At 45.6% G+C, this 27,568-nt stretch overlaps 1 protein-coding gene across 1 annotated transcript in view; it reads left to right on the top strand.

Moving 5' to 3' along the window:
- SLC35B4 (solute carrier family 35 member B4) overlaps nt 1-26,928 on the top strand; it is a 55,134-nt gene extending 28,206 nt beyond the window's left edge. Inside the window, exons 3-10 of the mRNA XM_029615243.1 lie at nt 401-503; nt 1,459-1,508; nt 8,468-8,549; nt 13,320-13,380; nt 16,201-16,310; nt 24,024-24,099; nt 25,390-25,465; nt 26,483-26,928. Of these exons, the coding sequence (XP_029471103.1) occupies nt 401-503; nt 1,459-1,508; nt 8,468-8,549; nt 13,320-13,380; nt 16,201-16,310; nt 24,024-24,099; nt 25,390-25,465; nt 26,483-26,726 (802 nt within the window). The 3' untranslated portion in view covers nt 26,727-26,928. The remainder of the gene's footprint in view (nt 1-400; nt 504-1,458; nt 1,509-8,467; nt 8,550-13,319; nt 13,381-16,200; nt 16,311-24,023; nt 24,100-25,389; nt 25,466-26,482) is intronic.
- The last annotated feature ends 640 nt before the right edge of the window (nt 26,929-27,568 follow it).

Here is a 27,568-nt window from a genome sequence, read left to right as displayed (position 1 = left end):
TCTGATAATCTCCTGTAAGGTTATTTACACTTACAGTGCACGGTCACAAATTACATCACGCAGAATGTACCTGATTGGTTTATGCTGTGTATGATGTCCTGCACGTCAAGCAATCGGATGCCAGTGTGTGTGAAGTTAAGTTCTGATTCTGTTCTGAAGATGCTTCTCTGCGTTCTGGGTGGAGGAGGGCAGGTCAGGGTATCACAGTGGCAGCACTGCCCCCTCCTTCCAGGATCGCAGAGGAGCATATAAAGAATTAAAACGATACAAGCTTGAGAGAGCACAGCTGGGTAGAGGTGAGGGAAGAGGAGAGGAACGAAAGGTTTAGGGTTCTTTTTGGAGGGGATGACATTAAATTGTCGTGATGCAGGAGTAATTCATGTTGTGTTGGTTTTTGCAGTTATTACACTGTCATGGTAGCAATGTTCTTCACAGTCAGCGTGGTGAATAATTATGCCTTGAATCTCAACATTGCCATGCCTCTCCATATGATTTTCAGATCAGTGAGTATCCATCAGCTTTTCACTTTTAAAAGTATTATTATGTTTTCTCTGTTTTTCATTGTCTAGCATGTTGCAGCCACCATGAATATTTATTTTCAAGCAAAAATGTGTTAAATAAACTATATATAAAAAAAAAAGATGCCTCCATCACTTCCCCTACCCCCTTTATTGTGAACCTGAAAACCTCAAATATTCCAGGGGACTACATCTTCTTAGATATGCAATGGGAATATTTCTTTATGGAGGATATGATTATTGGTCTTAGTAATGTATGCTGCATACAAATACAATAGGAAAACATTGGATGAGGGCACTACCAATTGACTGCAGCTGAGACCCCTGTCACTTTCCCAGCTGAAGATCCCACAACGGAAGAGTGCGCAGTGTTGAATTAAACATGGCATTTTAAAGTCTCTCTTGTTTTCCCATTGAGCACGTGGTAAATATGGACTTCTGGGGAGGCCAGCAGTGGAAAACAGCCCCGAGGGAGGGAATGACAGAGGATGTGAATCTGTTTTAGGAAATGTGATCTCTGAAGTCCCTAATCCCTATCACAGCACCAGTCATCTTGCAGTATTGAATGAAAGTGGTGGCCCGTATTTCATTTCTTAAGCAATTCTAAAGAGGCTGCAGAGAGTTAAGGCTGTCGATGTGTTGACTGTTGGGCAGCCATGCAAGTTAAGAGGGTAATACCGTCTCACATGATCACACCTGAGCCAATAGGAAGTGCAGTTACAAATTTAAGGCATCACAAATCTTAATCTGATCTCCAGCAGCAGCTTCATTTGAACTTTTGCTTTCTATGTGTTCTTGGTGGGATGGGATGGGAGCGTTTAGCAGGTTTACTTCCATGCACCTGGAACTGCTAGTAGTTTTATTTACTGATGTTTAATTCTCAGGTTTTAAGGAATAGAGAATATAATGTTAAGGGTGTGTGGACTGTTCCCTCTTCCAGGGGTCTCTGATAGCGAGCATGGCACTAGGAATGATCATTCTGGAGAGAAGGTAAGTTGGCCCAGTTACTTGATCTTTTGATGCAGAAGACCTTGAGGGCAATTTTTGAAACTTTGTACCTTGCTTGTGTGTTCTGTACCCTGACCTAACCCCACCCACTTTTATTCGTTTACAGAAGGGGGAGAGGGCAGTATTCAAACCGCATAGGTTTTCACGCCCTTACCTGCATAAAATCTTTTGAATATTGCCCGCTTTGTATTCAGTGCTTAGTTCATCAGGAGGACTGCCAAGTAATGGTAGGACAGAGTGAGACCACTCGGATAGGAAAAGTCCCTGACAACACCACATTGCTCGTTACCGTATATTGGGAGGCACCCAGAGGTTACAGGTTATTTTTTTCCCCTCATTCTCTGTCATCTGTCAAAGAGTTATGAAGGGGATGAAGCACAGAAATAGAAACAGTGCCATTTCTCAGCTTCTGTTTTGATCCTTCTTGTGCCTCCCGGCCTGTTCTCCTGCCACTGCAGAGGGCTGGCACTCCCACACCTCCAGCCAGCAGGAATCCAGTTCTGTACTTTGCTTGCCTTATAAGTCTATGAATGAATTCTCTCATACAGAGCCAAATGGGCTCTGGGGCTGTTTTTGTATTACTCTGCCTCTTCCTCATATGTGGCAAGAATCTCCATGGATTAGGCTCTGGGGTTTCCATTGTTTTAATAACAGAACTGAAATGTTGGTTTTCACCTGTATTTATTTTTTGGCTGCAAAAAAGAAACAGAATGTAGTTGAAGGTAAATGTCTGTGAAAATTGGAAACCTGTTTCCATGGTTACAGCTGGATTCTGTGCAGGTGTGACATTTTTCATTGGCTTAACATAAGCTGAACACCTTGGGAGAATTTTTTTTGTGAGCACACAGATTCCATCTTCAAGTGATTCCCAGGTGGTCTGGAAAACTCAGCTACGAGATCATCTTTGGATAAATCCGCTGTTGATCCACAAATTATGCTTGCGCTGCCTGGCTCCTAGACCTCCGTGCTCTGAATGGTGCCTTGCACCGCGCAAGAACGCTCTGGGCTGCGTTACAAGGCGCTGTGAGGGCTCGGCCATAAGTCAGGGAGTGGGGAAAAAGGAACACTAATTGGTTCTCAAGGGTACCCAAAGAGCCAGAAAAAGCCATTGCTATACAAAAGTGCAGGTTCCCGGTACGTACCTGGATCAGTCCAGACTCCTGGGTTTATTCATTCGTGCCAGCAGATGGAGACAGAGAAAAGCCTTGCTGACACTGCTTGAAAAGCCCTGGTGCCACCTGCAGTAGCTCAGTATTTCTCTGTCTCCAGCAGATGGCGGGTGCATAAACCTGCAGTTCCTTTTTCTTTTCCCTTGCTTTTAGATTTTTTTCTCTTTTTGGGTGAGCCTTCCTCCCAGGGACGGGGTTCCTTGTGGAACCATTCCTTGTTCGGTTGAGGTGGACCAGTTAAGGTCCAATTTGGTGCCGTGGGGTGTACATCTCGTGGTCCAGATTCCTCCCCTCATGAGGCAGGCCGTGTGGTTTCCAGCCCTTCTTTTTCTTTTCAGGGGATTCTCTCCTTATCTAAGAAGCTGATTTGTGCTGGACAGCTCCTTTCAGCTTAGGAGGGAAATCTTTCTGTCACTTTTTTATTAGCTTGATTAAAGTTAAAAAAAAAAAAAAAAAAAAAAAAAGATTTTACAAGGAAAAGGAAGTCTGTTGAAGGGTAAGGTTCTGGGGCGCCTCCCCGTCCCACGGGTCACGCCGGGTTTTATCGCTTATTTTTTGAATTTTTTTTGAGTTTTTGTTTTACTTTCTTGTGTTACCGGCATGGTTCGCGGCTCGGCTTGCCATGCGTGTGAAGTGGTCCCAGGGCGTCTTAGTCGGTTGGGGCTCTGCTTGGGGTGCATTTCGGGAGGGGGAGGGGGAGGGCCCTCCCTCCTCCCTCCTCCCTCCTCCCTGGGGTTGCTAAATGCCGGTGCCTGTGAAAGCGCACGGCTGCCACGGTCAGGCCATTTTTTCAGTCTCCTGGCTCTCTTGAAGCAGGAGCGGTGGCCATTTTGGCGCTGGATTCGTGCGTGCCACCATCTTTGGAGGGGGAGGGAGATCTTCCACTGCAGCTCTCCCCTGTTCATCCCGGACTCCCTGATGCGCAGGGGCTCTCCGGGGGGGAGGGGGGCCAAATCATCCAGGTCCTTTACCTCAGGGACCTGGGGGAGACCAGATCCCCATTTTACTCCCGGATTTGCGCCCTTTTTCGCCAGATTTTATTCTTCTGCTACACCAAGCTTATCTGGTGCAGCAGGACTGTTGGGGGGGGGGGGGCACCTTTGCCTCTGGCTTCTCAGGTTCTGGGTCTGCAGCCTCCGGGTTCCGATGCAGGGTCCTCGCGGCTGCGGGACTCGGGCATCCTGTTGGTGCCCAGCAACGGGGGACTTACGGGTCCCGGTCCCTCCGGCAGGGGCAACGCCAGGCTCCTCAGCGCAGGATCTGGCTTCTCCAGATATGGATCAGTTAGATGACATAGGAATGCTATTGGTGGCAGAAGGGGATGATCCCAAAATTCTACGGTTGTTCTGGAGGGAAGAGTTGGTACCTCTGCTTCCGCAGGTCCTTGAGGAGGTGGGTTTAAAACCTCCAGAATTGGATGGAGCGGACCCTGTCCTGGACAGTCTTCGGGCTCCTCCTTCCACCTTCCCTTAACATAGGTCGGTGTGGCAGTTGGTTGAGCATGAGTGGGATTCCCCTGATTCCAGTTTGAGGGTAGGTAGGGCTATGGCCAAACTCTATCCCCTGCCGGAACAAACCTTGGAGGTTTTTGTGCTTCCACTGGTGGATGCACCAGTTTCCGCGGTCATTAAAAAGACTATGATTCCGGTGGCGGGGGCCACTGCACTCCAGGATGTCCAAGATCGGAAATTAGAGCTTCACCTCAAGAGAATTTTTGAGAGTGCGGCCTTGGGGCTCTGGGCCGCCATTTGCTCAGGATTTATGCAGAGCGTATGTCTGAGATGGGTGCAGAATTTTCAGGATGCACTTCCTGGTTCTGATACATCGGATGCAGATCGCATGGAGGCGTCTGTCGTGTATGTGGCAGATGCGCTGTATGATTTGGTGCATTCGCTGTTGCGAGTTATGAGTTCTGCGGTCGCGGCCTGATGTTTACTTTGGCTCCGTCACTGGTCTGTGGATGTATCCTCTAAGGCTCAGTTAGGTTCCTTGCCTTTTAAGGGTAGATTCTTGTTTGGGGAGCAGCTCGAACAGCTGATCAAGCAACTGAGTGAGACAAAGGTACACAAGCTGCCGGAGGACAAGCCTAAGAATCGCCAGGCTTTTCAATCCCGGTCCCGCTTCAGGGATGAAAGATGGTCTCGTCCTTCTAGAGGTCCCGTAGGGTCGCAGTCACAAAAACCTTTTCAGCCGCGGGGCTCGAATTGGGGTCAGTCCTTTCACGGCAGGTGAAGACCCTTTCAGAGCTCCCTCAGCAGCAGACAAGTCCTCCCAATGAAGTGAGGCCAGTTCACTCCACCGTTCCATATATAGAGGGCTGGCTGGACGATTTTTACGGGGAGTGGACCAAAATCACGCAGGATCAGTGGGTCCTCTCAGTAATAAGAGTCTGTTATGCTTTAGAGTTTGCACCTCTTCTTAGTCTCCCTTGCGGGTACTTAGCGAAGCGTCGTATGGTTCGGGAGACTTTGTGCAGGTTGCGCGGCTTGGGAGTGGTGGTCCTGGTACCTCCATGTGAACTGGGCAGGGGTCATTACTCCATCTATTTCGTGGTCCCGAAAAAGGAAGGAATGTTTCGACCCATTCTAGATCTCAAACGGTCAATGCGGACTCCGTCAACTCCCACTCGCCTGGATCTAAGCTCTGACGACTGAGGAAAATTGGCCTGGATGTTGTCTACCCCTGCGATATGAGAAGCCGCTAGCTGAACCAATTACCGCTCCGCCCATTGAAAAAATCCTGAGCTTCCTGTGCCATCCCCTGGCTCTTGGTACCGCCCTGACAATTGATGCAAGCAACCGTTGTGGCATTGTCCAACAGAATCCTGACCGAATGACCCTGAACGAGGGGGAGAAAGGCTTGAAGTGCCACCCGGTTGATAGGCCACGAGGCTTCCACCGCCAACCAAGTGCCCTGGGCCAACCGTCACTCACAGCCCACTCCCCAACCAGAGAGACTGGCATCGGTAGTGAGAACCACCCACTCTGGAACTTCGAGACTGACTCCACACTGTAGATTGGAAGACTGTAGCCACCACGAGAGGCTGGTCCGTGCCGATGCATCCAGCATAACTGGTAAATGAAAAGCCTGCGACCGGGGATTCCATTTGTCCAACAGGGCCCTCTGAAGTGGGCGCATATGCACTAAGGCCCAAGGTACCAAGTCCAGGGTTGAGGCCATTGATCCTAGAATCTATAAAAAGTCCCAGGCTCGGGGTATCTTCAGTGCCAACAAGCGTCAAACTTGTGACTGTAGTTTGAGTATCCTCTCCCGAGTGAGCAATACCCTGCCTTGGCTCGTGTCGAAACAAGCTCAGAGTATTCTAGCACCTGGGACAGCTCCAAGTAACTTTGTCCGGTTGACCAACCAGCCGAGAGACTCCAACAGGCGAACAACTTTCTGAACTGAAGAATGGCAGCCATCCAACGACTTCTCCTGAATTAGCCAATCGTCGAGATAAGGGTGCACCAACACCCCTTCGCGTCGGAGAGCTGCCGCCACCACCACCATCACCTTGGTGAACGTGCGAGGAGCCGTCGCGAGACCGAAAGGGAGAGCCTGGAATTGGAAATGTTGACCCAACACTGCAAACCGCAGAAAACGCTGATGCTCTGGACGAATAGGGATATGCAGATACACCTCTGTCAGATACAGGGAGGCCAAAAACTCCCGAGAGTGGACCGCCACAATAACTGACCATAGGCGGCAGTCTACATCCCTTTCGTATGTTTGGGTCTGGAAAGTGTTTGAAGCTTGGTATATGGAACGAGGGTTACATGCGGTTCAGGCCTCGATTTTCTCAAGTCTTGTCTTTCCTACAAGAGGGTTTAACTAAAGGTCTTGCCTTTAATTCTCTTAGAGTGCAGGTGGCGGCTCTTGCCTGCTTGCAAGGAAAGATTGAAGATTATTCCTTATCTTCTCATCTGGATGTACAGAGATTTCTTCAGGGAGTTAAGAATTTGTGTCCTCCGGTGCGGAAAGTATGTCCTTCCTGGAACTTTAATCTTGTTCTGCGAGTATTTTTGTGACGCTCCATTTGAACCAATTCGGAAAGCGACCCTTAAGGATCTGACTCTCAAGGTGGTGTTCTTGGTGGCCATCTGTTCCACCAGGAGGATTTCGGAATTGCAAGCCTTGTCATGTAGGGATCTGATTCCGGGATTACGTTGCGTACGGTTCCCTCCTTTGTCCCAAAGGTGGTCTCTGCCTTTCATGTTAATCAAACTATCGAGCTCCCAGCATTTGTAGACTTAGATGATTCTACGCAGCATGCTCAGGAGCTCAAGTTGTTAGATGTCCGCAGAACCTTGCTTCACTATCAAGGTTACTAATGAGTTCAGAAGGTCTGATCATCTTTTTGTTTTATGGAGCAGATCAAAGAAGGGTACCCATGCCTCCAAAGCAACTATTGCCAGATGGCTTAAGGAGGCTATTGAGTCGGCGTACATTCTCAAGGGCTGTCAAGTTTCTGAGAGTTTGCGAGCCCACTTGACGCGGGCTCAGCCCGCTTCATGGGCGGAAGCTCAGTTGGTGTCTCCGCAAGAGATTTGCAGAGCGGCGACTTGGAAGTCGCTGCATACTTTTGCATGGCATTACCGATTAGATTTGGGATTTTCTGATTCCAGGTCTTTTGGTGAAGGTGTCTTGAGAGCAGGACTCTCCAGGTTCCACCCTCTCTAGGAAGCTTTGGTACATCCCAGAAGTCTGGACTGATCCGGGTATGTACAGCGAAAAGAAAATTGGTTCTTACCTGCTAATTTTCGTTCCTGTAGTATCAATGGATCAGTCCAGAACCCACCCAGGTTGGAGGGAGAGTCTCCACTCAGCCATAATCTTTTCAGCAAACTTCTGTTCTTTGTTGTAAACTTACAAATTTTTTCAAGTTGTTTGACACATTTTTAAAGTGTTTTTTTAAGTGTTTTTCAGCTTGGGTACAGATCAGTACTGAGCTACTGCAGGTGGCACCAGGGCTTTTCAAGCAGTGTCAGCGAGGCTTTTCTCTGTCTCCATCTGCTGGCAGGGATGAATAAACCCAGGAGTCTGGACTGATCTGTTGGTACAACAGGAACGAAAATTAACAGGTAAGAACCAATTTTCTTATTTGAGACCCTGTGACTTTCTGCCCGCATCGGGGAAAACGACACAAATTTAGGTGAAAAACACAGAAAGAAAGAAAAGCTTAGAAAGAAGTAAAGGTGAAAGTGGGGCCCCTTCCTCTCCCTGTTCCTGATTGATTGGCATGGAAAGTAGCACGGGTCCCCCTCCCATCCCAGGTAGCCATATCTAAGAGATCCCAAGGGCCGGAGAGAAGTCTCCTAGGACACTGTCCCTCAGCCATGCCACCCTGGTGGCAGCCACTGCCTTCCCTCCCTTCCTGAGCTCCAGCACACACCCCCTGTGCCACGTTCCCGATCCCTCTCGGAAAAGGCAGATGCCAACCCAGGTCTGCCGCAGTATTGTGGCCTAAACCACGGGGCGGTGCTGCCGTGGTGGTATCCTGAAATCTCCTCTCTTGTGTGCATGTGCACGGTGCAATATGTCCACATTCCGGTTAGTTATTTTTATATTGTATTGTTTTGCATTTTTTAAAATTGTGATTCGCCTTGAACCATTTGCTGGTAAGAAGGCGGATGATAAGTCGCGGTGAATAAATAAGATGTTGGCCTTTGAGACGTCTCTCACCATGATGAGCTCTCTGGCTGATTTAAATGAAGGAGCCAGAAGGTTGAGATTTCTTTCTTATATCGTTTTATTTCATTCTTATTTTCACAGGTACAGTACGGCAAAATATATGTCGATAGCCCTGGTGTCTGTGGGGATTTTCATCTGCACGTTCATGTCTGCCAAACAAGTGGTAAGAAGTATGTACTGACTACAGCCCTTTTTGTGTCTGCCCTGCCACGTTCGGATCACACAAGCCTTCTGCTAGTGTTGCAGTTGGTCTCGTTAACATTTTTGTTTATTTTATTTATTTATTTATTTTTAATTTTTATATACCGGAATTCCTGTATGCAATACAAATCAATCCGGTTTACAAGTAACAAAAAGGTTGCCCTGGTCTGGGAGGTTAGACCGGGGTTTTTTACTTAGAACATTGAACAATAACAATCAACCAATGAACATTATTACAAGGAACAGTGAAATATCAATAATATTTAACAAATAATAAATAACCTTGTTCGTGTTTTGAATAGTATGTGTGTGTTCCCCTTTTTACAATGGACTTTTAGTAGCGTATATCGACTGCAACGGTTATATAATATGTCCTCTGTTAAATGACTGTTAAGTAGGCAATTTTAAATAGTTAAATGTTAAATAGGCATTGCGAATAAGCAAGTACGTGTAAGAAGTTAAGTGTCAAGCTATTCGTGACACCCTACAATGGTTGGATCTGAAAGACAGGAGGAGGTGCTTAGTTACACTCTGGGAATTGGAATGCTTGCCTGAAGAGCCAGGTTTTATTTATTTATTTTATTTAGTAACTTTTATATACCGACGAACGTTGGGAACATCTCGTCGGTTTACATATAACAGAACTGAGCAACAGGCTTTACAATTTTTGCGTAATTAGATAATTAAATAAGGAACATTCAGAGCATACAAATAACAGATTAGATTATATAAGTAAAATTATAAAAGTGTGATACATGAAAGGTTTGATGATACAAAAAAGGTTTGATGATACAAAAAAGGTTTGATGATACAAAAAAGGTTTTTAACCTTTTTTTGAATTCTGGTAGATTGGGTTCGAGTCGTAGGTCTGGTGGGAGCGCATTCCATTGGTGTGGTCCTGCAGTGGAGAGTGCTCTTTTTCTTAGTGTTGATTTGGCAGGAGCTGCGACTAATGTGCCTTTGTAGGCGCTTCTGATGGGTCTGGAAGATAAGTGTGGCTGAAGTTGAATTTGTAGAGATATAGGTGCGGCGTTATGGATTGCTTTGTGAATGATGGTTAAGGTTTTATATAGGATTCTCTGTTTGATGGGTAGCCAGTGGAGGTTGCTCAAGATGGGGGTAATATGGTCTCTTCTATTAGTGTTAGTTAGGATTCTGGCTGCGGCATTTTGTACCATCTGTAGGGGTTTGATGCTGTTAGAGGGGAGGCCAAGTAAGATTGAGTTGCAGTAATCAAGTTTCGAAAAAATAATGGATTGAAGAACGAGGCGAAAGTCATTGAAGTGAAGGAGTGGCTTTAGCTTCTTTAGGACCTGTAGTTTAAAGAAGCAATCCCTGGTGGTTGTGTTAATGAATTTTTTTAGGTTAAGTTGGTTGTCAAGCCATGCTCCTAGATTCCTGACGTCTGCAGAGAGCTCCATGTTTTGTGCCAGGCTGGGTGCGTGGGTGTTCGGTTTGTGAGAAATCAGTAGCAACTCTGTTTTGCTGGAGTTTAGAATCAGGTTCAGGCTGGAGAGTAGATGTTTAATTGGTTGAAGACAATTCTCCCAGTAGGCGAAGGTTTTTTGAATTGATTCTGTGATGGGGATGAGGATCTGGATGTCATCTGCATAGAGGTAATGAGTAAGCTTGAGTTGTGATAGGAGATGGCAGAGGGGGAGGAGGTAAATGTTGAACAGGGTGGGAGAGAGGGATGAGCCTTGTGGTACACCTTGGTCTGATAGGATGGGGTCAGATTCCTTGTTGTTAATTCTGACCTTGTAAAACCTGTTTGATAGGAACGATTTGAACCAACTGAGAGCTGTGCCTTTGATTCCTATGTTTGATAATTATTCTAGTAGTTGTGAGTGATTTACCGTGTCGAACGCTGAAGATAGGTCTAACAGGACCAGTAAGAATGACTGTTTTTTCTCCAGGTTCAAAAGTAAATTATCTGTGAGAGAAAGCAAAAGAGCCTCTGTGCTTAGTGATTTACGAAAACCATATTGTGCAGGGGAAAGAATGTTGTGCTCCTCGAGATATTCGGAAAGTTGTTTATTTACGGCTTTTTCCATCAGTTTGGAGATCAGGGGCAGGTTTGCAATGGGTCTGAAGTTGGCTGGGTCCGTGGGTGATGCAGTTGTTTTTTTCAGTAGGGGTTTGAGGATTGCAAGTTTTAGTTGATTAGGAACTGTGCCCATGGCTAGAGAGGTATTGATGATTTCTGCAATAGGTTTTGCGACGGTGCTAGGGATGGCGGTGAGCAGATTAGTAGGGAGTGGGTCCGAGGGATGTGCAGATGGTTTAATTTTTTTAAGTAAATTTTCAATCTCCATGGCTGATGTGGGCTCGAATGACTCTAGTCTAGAATTCAGCGTGGGTAGGTATGTGCTATGAGGTGTTGGAAGAGTTTGATGGGTTGTAAGGGAGCTAGTAAGGTTTGAGATTTTGTCTTGAAGTAAGTGGCTAATTCGTTGGCTTTGCTGAGCGCTAGTTGGTCTGGAATGGAAGGTGGCATTGGTTTGGTGAGAGATGACACGTAAGAGAATAGAGCTTTAGAGTCGAAGATGAAGTTATGAATTCTTTTTGCATAGAAGTCCTTTTTTGTTTTGTGTATGGCGTTTCTGTAGGTGTTGAGGGTGGCTTTGTAGTCCAGTCTGGATGTGGGTGAAGGGTTGTTTCTCCACCTTTGTTCTTTGTTTCGTAGTTTTTGTTTTAGGGCTTTGAGTTCCGGGGTGAACCACGGTTTTCTGTTGTCTCCTGCCGGTTGAATTACTTTTGAGGAGGTTGGGCAGCGTTGGTCCACTATTTTGTTCGTGAGTTTGATCCATGAAGTGGTGGCTGTGTTGGCGTCTGAGAGGTCTATTTGTTTGAGATCTTTAGAGCATTGTTCGGTGAGTAACTCCAGTGAGCATGGTTTCCTGAAATGAATGATGGTTTTGGAGATGTTTGGAGGTGGTGTGTTTTTCATTTTGAGGGTTGTGTCTATGATCTGGTGGTCTGACCAGGGGATTGGCGTGCAGGTGGGATTGGTATGGATGGACCAGCTCTCGTTGATAAATATGAGGTCTAATGTATGACCTGCTTTGTGAGTGGGCCCGCTGATTATTTGTGTGAATCCAAGGTGACTGAGGGAGGTGAGGAAGGTTTCGCAGTTAGTGGATTGCGGGATGGAGTCCACGTGAATGTTGAAGTCTCCCAATATGATGGTTGGTTTGTCTGAATTTAAGTGTTTAGCTATCATCTCTATTAGAGGGGAGGGGTTAGCCTCTAGAGTTCCTGGTGTGGCGTAAATGAGGAATATTTGTAGATGTTGAGAATTGAATATGGAGCATTCTAGTTTTGAAGTGGAGTATGATAGTTGTAGGGTTATGCCCAATTGTTTTTTTGCTGCAAGTAGAATTCCTCCTCCTTTCTTTTTCGGTCTAGGTATTGAGAAAAGGTCGAAAGATTGTGTTGGAAGTTGGTTTATTAATGATATGTCAGTGGGTTTTAACCAGGTTTTAACCAGGTTGTTGCAGGTTTCGCGTATTGTAAATGACTGAGTTTGCCTTCTTTAAAAAGTCTTCAGTGGGATGGCTTGATGCTGCACACTGTTGTACAGGAGGTGTCCTGCTTTCGCGTGGTGAGGGCCTGCCCCAAAGGCTTACTCCAGTCACACACAAGCAGCATCCAAAGATACAACTCCGCAGGACAATGCCTTTCCTGTCGTCATCTGGCAAGGAATCTCCACTCTCCCAAGTAATCATCAAGAGAATGAAAAGGGGACAGATATATCTTGAACTGTAAAGATAGTTAACTCACGTTATGAGCATCGTCTTGAAACCTATTAGCTGTTTCTGATTCACGTCAGACTGTGAAAGCCTACCTTGTGAGGAGGACTTGAAGTTAATGTGAAACCTTAACTTTCAGATTGCAGTAAAACATGCACGGACAAAGGCAGTGTGAAGCTGGATTTGTGGTGTTCCCCAGATTATTCCCTCTGCAGATTCCCGCCCCATATTCCCTGTAGATTGAGATTTTCTTCAGAGTTCTCACTTAGTGTAACTTTAGATCAACCGTTGTGACATGAGTCCAAGCCAGCTTGGCACCTTCACTAAATGGGCTAATGAAAGGGAATGTGTGTCCTGGGACAGTGACGGGATAGGCGGCTCATCCTCTCCCTCTCTTGCACTGTTCACTTGTGTGGTTTATCTCTTTCTCTAGAGCTTGCACAGAGTAATGTGTTATGTGCACAAATTCCAATTATTGCATAGTGAGGAACAGGAAGTGCATAATGTCATCTCTGGAGAAGGAGCTTAGTCTAGTGCTTGAAGCAGAGAGAGCTGCTTCTGGCTTAGAATCCCTTCTTCCTGCCAGCTTTCTGTGTCCCTCTGGGCAGATCATTTCATGTGTCATGTCCCCATGGCCTTGTTTACCCAGGTAAAGTTTTTACTTTTTATGGAAAGTGTATTGTTCTTTTTCCCTTTTAGAAGCAATCATGCAGCGTCTATGTCCTGAAAGGACCCTGCGACATACATGCTGCCACTTCTGAGGTGGCTGTTTCTCTAGAGCTGTTGTGCAAAGTATGTCCGTACCCTGTTTGAATGGAATCCACACTATTGTGATCCAGTGCCCATGTTAATGTTAATTGAGTTGCTGAGGCCGCCTTACTTCTAATGCGCTTGCTTTTATAATGCGTTTTGAGAGGATGAATTTTGTTTCTTGCATTCATATGCATTGCTGACTTTTTCCTATCTTTTGTCCCCCCCAGACGTCCCAGGCCAATTCCAGTGAGGAAGATGGATTCAGTGCATTCTTGTGGTGGCTTTTAGGTGGGTAGGGCAGAGCCTTGACGTACAAAACAAATAACTTCCACTCATGGTGATTTGCTATGCTGAGCAGCTGTTTGTTGCCACATTAAGGCCTTCATATTCAGTTATAAAAATCACCCAGAAAATGGAAAAAAATAAAGCGTGTAAATGTAACTAATGGATATGAATTTAGGCCTTGTGTAAGACAACAGTAATACCCATGCAGACTCCAGTTTGTGAGTGGGGGAGGTGTCTCGCTGGGCCTTTTGACCACTGAGAGCCAGTCACTTTGCCTGGGGCTAATTCGGAGGTGCTTGTGTGCTAAATGTTTAACTCTGGACACACGGAGCTTTAGTTTTTGGTGTGGAGCACCTGAGTATGTTCTCAGAAGAGTGGCGAGCTCTAGTAACTCCTGGAAGCTAACACAAGTACCAGTTGGCAGAGAACAGGGTATGTCCTGTCTTTAAAGTGATCCGAGATCTTAAGATAGGCAGCACAATATTAGCAGGAGTCCTGTTTCCGAGAATATTTTCTGCAGCGCTTGTTTCTTTCGTTTATATTTCATGGGAAGTAAAATGAACTCCTGCTACAGTGAGGAATCTCTGAGCAGCATGGTTTCATAATAAGAAAACAGCTTGCTTGCTTCATTGTCTGATTGTAAATGTAAAATGAACATGATTCACGATTGAATCATAAAATATAAAGGCAAATCAATGTGTTCTTTGTGCATTTGTCGGGTTTTTCTCTTGTTTACACTCAGTCTTTTGTGGGTTTCCTCTAGACAGAGAATATGTTTATAATGCCACATAGGTGTTCATCCCAAATTACTAGAGACTCTGGGTCATTGGTGATGGGCTTAGCCAGCCCTAGTTTTATCCCTCTGTGCTTGGGGACTTGTACTTCAGATATAAACTTGTAGAGAGAGAGATATTCAAAAGCCATTTAGATGGATAACTTAGTTATTTGTCTGAATGGCAAGTTTAGGTATATTCAACCTCTTTATCAGGCTAGATTTTTATCCGGATAAATCATTATCTGTCTAAAATATAGCTGGATAAAAAGGTGGCGTTCTGGCTCCATAAAAGCAAAGAGCTACATACAGGCTGGTTTAGCCGGTTAAGTAGCGATATTCAAACTTCTCTGGCAAAGGTATCCAGCTAACCTTAGACCTGCTATTGAGTAGGTCTAAAGTTAGCTGGTTATCTTATCTGGCTAACTATAAACTTAAAAACAAGAGAGGAGCACTGCTGCACGCTAACAATCAAATAAATCAGGAGAATGTGCAGGAAAAATTCAATGTCCACATACAATTTTGAGTGAGAAGTGTATTCTTTTGAAATGGCAACTCCACAGTGTTATGACAGGATATAATTCAAAACGGGTCCCCCAACACGGACCAGTGTTTCGCTGCGAGGCTGCGTCGGGAGGGACAAAACAGAACTTTATTTCTTCTACAAAGTAAAACAAGGATAACGTTACAAAAACAGCAAATCGAAAGGTGGACAACAAAGAAAATGGTGCCGGCATAACTTAGAGTGTAGTATACTATAAATCAACTTTATGGCATAACTGAAAATAGCACTAGCATGAGAACTAGTGCCTATGTAACCTCGGCAATATTTAACTTTTGGCAGGAAAAAAAAATTTTGACACAAATTTCATAGCAGTAAATATTCTAACACAGAATATTCCAACAAGACGGACGTGGGAAAGTAAACAAGGGATATTTAAACAAGCTTAGTAGAATAAATTAGAATAAAGTGGACATATTTAAACCAGATTAGCAACATATTAAAAAAGGTTAAACTGATACCTGTAATCGGTTTCACTTTCAGCATCACTGGGAGTGCAACGCTTGCATAAAGTCAGTAGCTATTTAACTTTAAACAAATTGGCACGAAAAATTCAGTAGCCAATCAGGAGTGAATGCTGTATGCCGGATGTTAAGGAACCCTACGGGAACAAGTGAAAAAAGGACCTAAAAGGTAAATGCAGCAAAAGGGTAAAACTCCACCGGGATGCCATATAGAACATGGGAAGGCATTGGATAGATGAGTTTAGATTAAGTGCCTTATATAACTACGGCAATACTTAGCAAAACCTTTTTTTTAAAAAAGACAAGTTCATAGCGGTAAAATTAACTGGCTCAAAAATTCCAACAGTCGGTGCTGAAAACAAAAGTTAAATATTGCCGAGGTTACATAGGCACTAGTTCTCATGCTAGTGCTATTTTCAGTTATGCCTTAAAGTTGATTTATAGTATACTACACTCTAAGTTATGCCGGCACCATTTTCTTTGTTGTCCACCTTTCGATTTGCTGTTTTTGTAACGTTATCCTTGTTTCACTTTGTAGAAGAAATAAAGTTCTGTTTTGTCCCTCCTGACTCAGCCTCGCGGCGAAACACGGGTCCGTGTCGGGGGACCCGTTTTGAATTATACTTTTCATAACACACTGGAGTTGCCGTTTCAAAAGAATACATTTCTCACTCAAAATTATGTGTGGACATTGAATTTTTCCTGCACATTCTCCCGATTTATTTAACTATAAACTTACCCAGGTATATTCAATGGCATGGCTGCACCACTCAATATTCTGGCTAAGTTAACCGGATAAGTCTTATCTGGCTATGTCGAACATTGACCTTCTTGTCTTGCTTTTCTCTGGAAAAAAGCAAGGACTGGAAGCTTAAAACCCAGACTGTTTCACCCTGTCTCTGGTGTACTGGATCTGCCTGGTCCATTCTTCTAAGTGGATGCATGCATTGGCTTTGAGTTGCACCCTGTATCTTTTTTTTTTTTTTTTTTTTTACTGATAGCATGGTCACCCTTTTCTTTTGCAGGCATTGCTTCCTTGACGTTTGCCCTCATAATGTCCGCCAAAATGGGAATTTTCCAAGAAACTGTTTACAAACAGTTTGGGAAGCACCCCAGAGAAGCATTGTTTTACAACGTAAGAATCTGGACAAGGAAATCCTTGTTTGTTTTTTTAAAAATCTTATATTCCACAGCTTCCAAAAATAGTTCTGTACAGTGCAGATAACAGATCAACGATCATTAAAGCTACATATAAAATTGCATAAAAATACATTCAGCAAAAACATACAATTCAGCATAAAAATAAGTACAATCAACAGTCGGCTGATTGGCGCTGCATGGAGGGGTTCAGAGCTCGACGTTTGGTTCTCCTTCTGCCCTTGGAGAATGAAATGAGCGACAGGCTAAAGTCAGTCTCAGTGCTGAGGTTCGAGAAGAATAGCCTTATTTATTTATTTTAAAAGATTTCTGTTCTTCCGCCATATTCAGATATGTTCAAGGCAGATCACATGAAAGCCTTACACAAAAAAAAATCAAGGAAAAAGTCAAACAAACAAGACTAACGAAGAAGAAAATTAGCCCGCTTCCCAAGCCACAGGTATTGGGCAGAGTGCTAAACATGTGAAAAGAATAGACTGCCACCAAATCTAAGTCCACAGAATGATGACTGGACGAGAGCAGTAATTTATGGATGGGAGAGAGTCTGAGAACGGCACACAATCCTTTCAAGCAACTTCAATGCAAGCCTGTGTAAAGAGAGAAGATTTTAAGGCTTCTTAAATGTCTTCAGGCAAGTGATAGAGCACAGTTCCTCAGGAAGAGAGTTCCAACAGCGAGGACTAACTACTGAAAAGGCTCTATGTCGTTCAAGTAAGCTAGTTTTAGTGAGGGAACTTCCAGTAAATGTTTATTTGCTGATCTAAAGAAGCAAGATGGCTGATGGAACAACAGCGTGCTATGAATATAAGGGACTAGTTTATTATGCAAAAACCTGAAGACTAAAGTAGCAATTTTGAATTGTATTTATGATTTTTTTTTTATACTGGTATTCGTGAGTACATCATATCAATTTACAGAGAACTTAACAAAAACTACAATAAACAAGGGAGGGGAGAACAGGAAGTCAGGGGACACAGAACGCAGTGTCCATAAGGAACAAGGAGAAGAGACTTTATATACAAGGGGGTAAAATACTGTACAGGGATGTGCAGGGCAGTCTATTGTGATGTAAATGCATGATATAAAAATGTAGTGAGAACAGCATAATAAAATGTAATACAAGATGATGCATGAGGGGGGGAGTGAGGGCGATAATGTATGGGTGGTCCAATATAGTACAAACATAGTAAGATGTAATAAAGATAATGCAGAAAAGAGGAGAAATGAGGATAATAGGAGGAAAAGGGTTGTACAACTATACACGGGGTGAAAAAAGGGGGGGGGGGAACAGGGCAAAGAAGGAGATTAACGGAAGGGGGACGGAGTGAAAGGAGGAGGTAGGAAGAGGGGACAGGAAAGAGCAGAGAGGAGATTACAGGGCTACCAGTGGGGCGTAACAGTGGGATAGCAACAGAAGGTAGAGAAGGAGGTGGCTATTAACAGGGAAGGTATTAAATGGGGGGAGGGGAGTGAAGAGGCTGGGTAGGCGATGGGAGGGTGCAGAGCTAAGCAAGAAATGTACGGTATTCACCAGTATATTGGCAAACCAGTGCAAGGATAACAAGATGGTTGTATGGTCCTGAATCTTGGAGCCAGTCAAGTTTCGGGCAGCTGCATTCTGAATAATCAGCTTTACTCGGATAGTGCATGCTGGGAGAGCTACAAATAAACAGTAAACTAAATTGGACAGGAGAAGAGCCTGAAGGACAGATCTGAAGACTTGCAGTGTCAACTGTGGCTTTAGATGTCTAAGCATCTGTAATTTGGAAAATGAGGATTTCACATCAGGATCTAATAGGGTCAAGTCTTACTCCCAGATTCCTGACTCTGCACGATTGGAATGATAAGATCATTATAATGAAATGCAGTGAGGATGTCCAATGGTGGAAACCTGCAACCACTCAAAACTATTACTTCTCTTTTTTTCCAATGTTAAGGTTTACTCTGTTATGTAGTAGCCACCAAATAACTGAGTTAATACATAACAAAACCCGATTAAACGTATCAGACCATGAGGATTTGTATAGAATAAAGAACTGCATGTAATGGCATAAACTTTCTCTTTCATACAGAGAAATGCCAGATCCTTGCAAAGAGGAGATAAATGTTGAAAAGCATCATAGACAAGGAGAGTATTAGTCCAATCAAATAGTCACCAATTCTAATTTGTTGTATTCGGTTAGACAGGGCTGTCCCAGGAATACCCATGGACTTCAGACGGGATGGTAGTATTTCATGGTCTAATGTAGCAGTAGCTGCCAATACATCCAAAGGGCCATGAAGTAGTCAATGCCTGCGTCAAGGCTCCTGAGGATGCTGTTGAAGCTCGAAAGCAGTTTGTTTCTGAAGTTGAAATGAAACTGATCTATGAAGAGAGTAACTTCTTTGAAATCAGTGAATTGACTAAGACCGCTGCTTTGATTATCTTTGTAAAAAAAAAAAAGGGATGTTCCCTATATGTAGCCAGATCAATCTGGACTCCTGGGTGTTGAATCCCTGCCAGCAGATGGAGACAGAAATGTTTACTGACACTGCTACATAATCACGTGTGCCACCTGCAGTTCCTTAGTATTTCTCTATCTCCAGCAGATGGTAGATGGTGCAATACCTGCAGTTCTGTAGTCTGGAGAGTACTTTGCATTTGTGAGCCTTTCTCCCAGGGGGAGTTTAGGTCCTAGTGGATTCTTCCCTGTCTAGTTGAGGTGGATGAGCTGGGGATTGGTGACCTTTTTGTAGGGTCCCTTCATTATCCCATCGGGAGTAAATCTGGTGGTCCCGATCCCTCCCTTTCACAAGGCTGCTGAGGCAACTGTGGGCTCAGGATGACTGGGTTTCTCAGACTGTCCCTTTTCTTTTTTTTTTTTTTTTATTTGGCTGATCTTCCTATGTGGTGCTGGGCCTATGTTCCATGCTAAGGGAAGTTTGTTAAAGTTTCTTAAAGTTTTCTGAAAAAAAAAAAAAAAAAGACAAGTGAGACTGAGGTAAGGAGTGGGAGGCCTCAGTGAGTTGAGGGGACTGCTCTCTGTCTTTGCGGTGTTGGCGGCCGGAGGAGGGATTTTTTTTTCTGCCTGTCCTGTGGCGTTGGCTGCGTTGACAAGTTTTAGTTGAGGGTTTTCCTGCTGAGTAGATTATGGTGCGTGGCTCTGCACCAGAGCATCTGAGCAGTATCGATTTGTATGTTGCTTGTGTTTCTGGTGGAGAAGGGCTTTCCATTGGCTGGGTGGCCACAAAAAAAGAGTAGAGGGTCTCCTGTAGAATTTGCCCTGTATGCTGGGGATCGGAGCAGGTCGGGGCCTCTGTCTCTGTTGGCACAGGAATAGTGGCCATTTTGGATTATCATGCGGTGCTGGCCGTGCCAACAGAAGAGGGGGTGGGGATTTGCCTCCAAGGCTTTCCCTGGTCTGCTCGAGCCCTGTGGAGGAGCAGGGGAGGGTAGATGGGGTAGATGCTTCCAATCTGTCTGTTGCTGGGTTCTCTGTAGCTGGGATCTTTCAGAAGTTGCCTGCTGCTTCCTGGCCTTTTTCAGCAGATTTTTTCCTGCTGCTGCATGAGGCTTATTTAGCTCAGCAGGCAGAGCTGAGGACCCAGACCCGACCTTCCGAGGGACTGGAGTTAGGTTCCGGACCAGAGCAGTCTCAGAATAAGTGGCCTTTGATGGTTTAGTGTTTGGGTCCTAATCCATCTGGTGATGAGTCAGAGGGGGCTCAAGGGGATCTGGGGCATTGCTGTTGCAGGACCAGGGGTTTGATTCGCATGCAGCTGGCACGGTTCAGGGAGATGATCTGGAGGAGATCCCGGTTCCTGAAGGGGATGACCCTAAGGTGGTCTGCTTGTTCTGTAAGGAGGAATTAGGGCCTTTGATTTCTCAGGTTCTAGAGGAGCTTGGGCTGAAGGTTCCGCAAGAAGACTTAGATATGGAAGAGGCAGACCTGGATGGGCATACGGGTCCTGAGAGGGCCTTCCCATATCATAAGTCTGTGAAGAAGTTGGTGGATCGGGAGTGGGGTGCTCCCAACGCCGGCTTGAAAGTGGGAAGGGCGATGGTGAGACTTTATCCTTTGCCTGAGCAGACATTAGAGAAGGTTTCCCTTCCAAAAGTGGATGTTGCGGTGTCTGCGGTAACAAAGAAGACTATCCCAGTTGCGGGTTCCGCGGCTTTGATGTGTAGGATCGAAAGCTGAGCTTGTGGACGGCCATCTGCTTCAGTTTTGCAGAGAACTTGTCTGTGTCGGGTGCAGCAGCTTCAGGATGGTCAGGTGAGGTCTGGTAACGAGGCATTTAACGCTGACTGCTTAAAGGCGATGGTGGCGTATGTTGAAGATGCTCTGTATGACCTGGTGAGAACTTCATCTTGGATTATGGAGTCCGCTGTGTCAGCCAGACGGTTGTTATGATTGCGCAACTGGTCAGCAGATGTGTCATCTAAGTCCCAGTTGGATTCTCTGCCTTTCAAGGGATGCCTTTTATTTGGGGAGGACCTGGAGCAGTTGATGAAAGTTCTGGGCGAGAATAAGGTGTATAGGTTGCCAGAGGATAAGCCTAAGGGCAAGCGGTTTTTTTCAGGCTCTGTCCCGTTTTTGAGACAGTAAGAGGTCTTGCACCAGTGAGAGGAGTTCCAGGTCTTCAGAAACAGTTTTCTCCCTAAGGTCAGTCTTTTCAAGGAGGCCAAAAGCCCTTCAGAGCCTCCACAAGGGGCCTAAGTCCTCACAATGAGGCGAGGCTGGTCCACTCTGCTGTTCCTTTTATAGGGGGTCACTTGGTACGATTTTATGGGGAGTGGGCTGCAATTACTCAGGATCAGTGGGTCCTCAGCGTAATAAGAGATGGTTCCACATTAGAATTTTCTCAGCCCATCCGCGACTTGTTTCTAGCCTCCCCCCTGCAGGTCTTCAAACAAACATGTGCTGTGAGAGATGCTGGACGTTAGGGGCAGTGGTTCCAGTCCCCCAGGGTGAACGAGGCAAAGGAAGGTATTCCATTTACTTCATTGTTCCAAAGAAGGAAGGCACTTTTCACCCAATTCTGGACTTGGAAGTGGGTAAATGTAGCGCTCAAGGACCCAAGGTTCCGAATGGAGACCCTGAGGTCGGTAATAGCAGTGGTGTGCAAGGAAGAGTTTCTGGCTTCTCTGGATTTGACGGCGGCGTACTTGCATATTTCCATCCGGCTAAATCATCAAAGGTTTCTGCGATTCATGGTGCTGGGTCAACTTTTTCAATTTCAGGCCCTTCCCTTTGGGTTGGCCACAGCACCTCGTACATTCACCAAGATTATGGTAGTGGTAGCAGCGGTGTTATGTTGCGAAGGAGTGCAGGTGCATCCTTACCTGGACGATTGGCTCATCAGGGCAAAGTCGGAGGACATTTGTCGTGGGTCAGTGCAGAAGGTGATCAGTACTCTGGAGTCACTCAGCTGGGTGGTAAATTTAGCAAAGAGTCGCTTGGTGCCGTCATAGTCCCTCAAGTATCTGGAAGCTCGATTCGACTCTTGGAGGGGCAAGGTGTTTCTTACGGAGGAGAGTGTTCCGAAGGGGCAGGGTCAAATTTGGTGCTTATTGGGGTTACCGGTGCCCAGAGTCGGGGATTATTTGCAGATTCTGGGTTCGATGGCTTCAACTCTGGAGTTAGTTGCTGTGGGTCTTTGTGCATATGAAACCTTTGGATAAAGCTTTGTTGGCTCGGTGGAATCCACTTTCGGAGGAATTCCAGCTTCCCTTGCCGCTCGAGGAAATTACACAGGACAGTCTGTCCTGGTGGCTGCTGGATTACAGTCTGCTTTGTGGTGTCCATCTGGAGGTTCTGGATTGAGTAATTCTTACTATTGATGCCTGTCTGGATGGGGAGCGATGTGTTAACAGCAGTCTGCTCAGGGTAGTTGGCCTGCAAAGGAAGCCTCCTGGTCTATCAATCAGTTAGAGACCAGAGCAGTGCATTTAGCTTTACTTGTGTTTCTGCTGTTAGTGCAAGGTCCTGTCGGACAATGAGACGACTGTAGCCTACATCAATCAGCAGGGAAGAACCAAAGGTCGAGCAGTGGTCCAGGAGGCTCAGGAGCTGGTTCATTGGGCAGAACAACACGTGGAGCGGATAGCAGTGTCCTACATCGCAGAAGTGGAAAACGTCCAAGTAGATTCTAAGTCAGAGTATCATGTGGGAGCTGTCCGAGGCAGCGATGCAGCTCATCCATGAGAGGTGGGGCTGTCCCCATGTGGATCTAATGGTGACTCGTCTCAATGCAAAAGCGGCTCAGTTTTTCAATCGGAGAAGAGAGCACAGGGCCGAGGGAGTCGATGCTCTCATGCTGGCTTAGCCTCGGGAGGTTCTGCTTTATGTGTTTCCTCCTTGGCCTCAGGTAAGCAAGGTGTTACGACAAATAGAGAGGCATCCAGGTGAAGCGATGTTGGTAGCCCTGGAGTGGCCACATTGGCCATGGTTTGCGGATCTAGTCAACTTAGCCATGGACGGTCCACTGTGCCTCAGTCTTATTAACACAGCGGATTAATTTTAACTGTGACATTTGTAGAGCTGTGTGTATAGATAGCCCCATTATTGAGAGAAGGCGATGTCTGTAGCTCAGACGTCCTTATCTTGTACTGAAGCAAGATACTTCCCCCTCCCCTCACCACTACTCTGGTTTCCATATCTGTAGCCGTCAAGGTTCAAGGCCTGGACTGGCGGAGACCTGGAAGTGTTGCATTCTCTACCAGTTCTGTACTCTGAAAGAGAGACAATCTTGGTCTGAAAATCCACAAATTCCAACAGTTGCCGTTAGTAGGAGAGACTCCCATTTTCTGCAGTTCTTGGGCATTAAGGGACCACTCGGGTTGCATCTCTTTTCACTAGCACACTCCTACCTTTCCCAAGCTGTAAATTCACTGGAGGGTAAAAAAAAGAATTTGGACGCGGGGGGCTGGTTTGATGGTTGCAGAAGCAGTGCTCGCAGCCCCTTGGAGCTCGGACCCAGTCACTGTTCCACAGCGACATCTCATGGTCAGGCTTACGTTGCACATTAGTCATGTCCCAGAGGGGAGCTGTGATCTGTGGTCCCAACCGAGGACTGTTGCGATGGGAAAAAATCCCGGTTAGTTGTGCATGAAGAACCTGGCACCGTAGCCCAGTAGAGAGCAATTCTATTGAGCTGGAGTTGAACGGAATAGGTGGAATCTGCTGAGCCAGACAGAGAATCTGGGTGAATACAACGTACTTCAGATTTGTGAGTTTTGGTAACATCATATGGATGTTCCATCTTGCTTGGCTTAAAAGTTTAAATTACCCCTTCTCCCCATGAGCATTTAGCATAACATATTTTATTGTGAAGGCTTGAAAGGAAAAAATAACTGTTTAATATAAAGTTCCCTTCTCATTAATTTCATGCCAACATTTCAGCCTCCTGCTGACCCTGTTCGAGAGCTGTGTGTTACCTGCTGTGATTCCGGCAGGAGAGGGGGCACCTCTGTCCCCATAAGTGAGTCTCCATGCACAGGGGCTGCAGAATGCTCCATGTTAGCACTCTACACCCAACGCATAGAGCAGGCTTATTTCAGCATAGCCAGCTTTTGAGTCGGCCATGCTGAGATGCTACCTGGCAGGTTGGGATTACCCAGTAGTCCATTCTCCCATCCCCATAGGCAGTGCTGAGGATGTTATTCCTGGTATTGATTTGAATCTTTCTTTCCTCTTTCTCCATACAGCACTTCCTACCTCTGCCAGGCTTCCTGCTCTTCGCTCCCGATATCTATAATCATGCACTTCTCTTCAGCCAGTCTGGTAAGCGGATACATTCCAGGTCGATTTGCACTTCCAGGCAGAATATCTTTCAACTCCTGCTACTTAGAAGCAAAAGCAAGCCCTCCACAGCCTCCCCTCTGAGCTTTCCTCCCTTCCTCGCACCTTTTCAGAGATTTCTGGGGTGGTGGTTTCAGTACATTTCTCCAGTCAAGCGGTGGTTTGCATAACAAGATGTGTCTGTGAGTGCCCAGGCCTTCCTGCAGTTGGCTCAATTAGTTTCATTTTGAATGCTTTGCAGTTAATTGTGGTTGCTTTTGTACATTTTGTTTTGGTAGTGATACATTCCCTCCTCCTATTACATATACACATACCCACTTGTTGCTGCTAACAATGCTTCTGCACACATCTGTTTTTTTTAATTTGGAGATAATAGTAAACCTAGATAAATCAATACAGGTTATATGATGGAGTTTTGATGCGTTAAGGACTTCTCTGCTTACAGTCTAAATGGAAAGGAAGGGAGCGTGGTGCAGTTGCTAGATCACACAGGGGAGGTGGTGGCTTTAATGCCAGGTGTGCTCAATGCTTTTTTCAGATTTTGTATCGGGGGGGGAAAAAGCCTTAGTGTATCTGCAGGCTAGACCTGGTGGTGAAAAGTTATGGGGGCCTGACATATATTGCAAGGCAGGAGATGACCAAGGGAAAGGCCCAGAAGCAAGACTCTGAGCTAAGGATACAAAAGATGGCCACCAGGAGAGAGGCATGGCAAAAGCTGTCAAGTCACACAGCCTCAGCTGACCCTGACTTGTAGTGTCAGGAATATGCTTCCTCTTTCCTCCTGACACTGTCTTGTCAAGAAGTGAACACTTTGTTCTGGATGAGCAGCTTTATAAAATGGTGATTTTCAGTAGATCATGAGTGTACATTACACATCTGCACACATTTTTAAAAAGGCTGTCCGTTTCTCTGTATTTTTAGAAAAGGCACTTCAGTGGGCTGCACTCTTTTTAATATCCAGCACTGCTCTGGCAGTGACATCTGCCGGCTGGGGCTAGCAGTGGAGGAGGCTGCCTCTCTGTTTGTTGCCACAGGACCTCACTAGAGTGCCTTAGCTTTATTCGGGGATTCTAATGGGAAAATCTGGGGGTGGGTTATTCCACAGAACCTGGTTAGAGATTGGGGTGGTTGACTTGGTTTACCCACGTGGGATGACTGGGGGAGCAAAGAGACCCCAGTCATCCCACGTGAACAAAACAGAAGTCCTTGTTATAATCCTAGCCTTCCAGTTGTTTAAAAGCCAAGCTAACATTATTCTGTCTTTCCTTGCAGAGTCGTTTCATGAACCGGTCTTGGGGTTGAAGATACCTGTCATGTGGATTTACCTGCTAATGAATGTTATTACCCAGTATCTTTTCAGTTGTTCCTAATCTTCAGTGCTGTGCTTGGTGGTAGAGAGACAGGAGCCAATCTAAGTGACGGCAGCTTTTACCAAAGAGTAGAGCTAGTTTTGGTTTGGGGTGCATCAGTAATGATCATAATCCATCTGCTTTCTTTAGCGCCAGTCATTCACTTGGACCAAAGGATTTTGCAGGTTGACCTTCAAAAGTCTTTCATGTGTGTGTTGGATTACGGTTTGGGGAAAGCCATGAGCCTGGAGGCAGGAATGCAGACACACATCTGCAGCTTACTGCTGTCAGTGTGGATATGGCGAGAAGTTCAGAACAGAGCAACAGCAAAGGCACTCGGGTGCTAAATGTTTTCTCCTGTCGCATCCCGTCGTGTTGCCTGTTGTAATGCAGTTTGGATAGCGTAAAAGCAAAACCAGTCAGAAGAGCATGTTCCAAGATTTCCTCTCTGTGTAAACACCTCTAATAGCTCAGTTAGAGCTAGCAGGTTTCTTCCTGTGGTGCTTCCTTGTGCTGCTTCAGTCCCTTTGTCTGTTCCCATGGAAGTCATTGTAGTAATAAGAACAGTTTGGTTACATGAGCTTCTGGTAGCATCTAGTGTATTCCTTCCTCTGGACAGATATTAAGGGCCAGATTTATGGTTTGGGCAAAATTTGGGTTGAAAAAATATGCCTCTGTGCTTTTTATGTACATAATTTAGAACTTTTGCCGATCAGTTTGCTTACATATTTTAGGAATAACGCATTTTTCTCTCAAGGCTTTTATTTCCTGCAACTTTTGCAAAAGACAAACTTATGCAAGCAGAATCTGTGGTAGAAAAGATTCAGCTGGGGCAAGTCTGGCCTTGTGCGTCTTTTCTCTAACCTGTGTCGGGGCAGGAAGGGCTTACTGCACCATTTTCTTTTCAAACCTGGCAGCCCGTTTGTACAGGGGAAGGAAGCAGCCCAGACAAGGGTGAGATGAAGGAGCTTCCTTTATAGCTTTCTATTCTGTGTTGCCCTTAACCCACTCTGCAGGTACATCTGCATTCGGGCGGTGTTCATCCTCACGACAGAGTGCACCTCCCTCACCGTGACCCTGGTGGTGACCTTGCGCAAGTTTGTCAGCCTCATCATCTCCATCCTGTACTTCCAGAACCCTTTCACGGCCTGGCACTGGGTCGGCTCCGGCTTTGTCCTCCTGGGGACCCTGTTGTACACAGAGATGTGGAACAGGGGTGCAGCCCTCTCTACGACAAGGGAGGGAGTCAAAAAGGATTAGTTGTATGCTGGGACTAAGGTGACTTTTGTAGGAATTTCTTTTTTTAAATCCTCCTTCAGAGCGCTGAACATAAAAGCCTGTAAATCTTCCAGGGAATCCGTGGAAGGTCTTACGGTTGAAGAGGTGCTGATGGCCATGCCATACTGTTACACGCTGTATTCGGCCCTTGTGCAATAAAAGGGTTTTGATTTAGTCTCTTGCACGGCGTGTGTGTGTATGAATATTTTATACATATATTCTGAAACTCGGTTTTAGCTGGCTCTGTGGGAAGGGAAGATGTTCTCTCTGGACTGAAAAAAAACCAGCCTCTGGACTTTTTAAATCAAATTCCTTGGCTTTCTTCTTTTTAATGGGGAAAATCCAAGGAATCTTGACCTCCTGGCATTATGGGCAAATGTGTTCTGGTCAGTTTCTCTCCCCATCCATGGGATATATCTGTGAAATTTCTCATAATTCCTTAAGTGCTAAATAGTGTTGTGGGGCTGTGGAGTTGTGATCTCACATCAGTCTTCCCCTTCCTTCCTGCTTCTGCAGTAGGTAGCCAATTAATCAGGCATCTAAATCTGAGAAGCTACCATTTTGGACCTGGCAGTTTTTCCCTCCTGCTGATTTGGGGCTTCCGGGTCTGGGAATTGGGTATCGTTGAGCCTTCATGTGCGACCACCAAAGATGTTTCTCCAATTTTATATGACCTCTGAACTTAGCGTAGCCCAGCCAGAGCAGCGACAGTCTTTTGGCCAGGGACCATGCATCGGGGCTTTCTTCGGGAACTCTGAAATCATGGGCCCTAAATTCGCCCCTAGGTATCGCCACTGCACGCTGACTACGATTCCTGCCCCTCC

The sequence above is a fragment of the Rhinatrema bivittatum genome, chromosome 9 (genome assembly GCF_901001135.1).
Source record: "Rhinatrema bivittatum chromosome 9, aRhiBiv1.1, whole genome shotgun sequence".
In the NCBI taxonomy this organism is placed as follows: Eukaryota; Metazoa; Chordata; class Amphibia; order Gymnophiona; family Rhinatrematidae; genus Rhinatrema; species Rhinatrema bivittatum.
The sequence above is the reverse complement of the archived record's forward strand: the minus strand, read 5'-3'. Positions and strand labels throughout refer to the sequence as shown.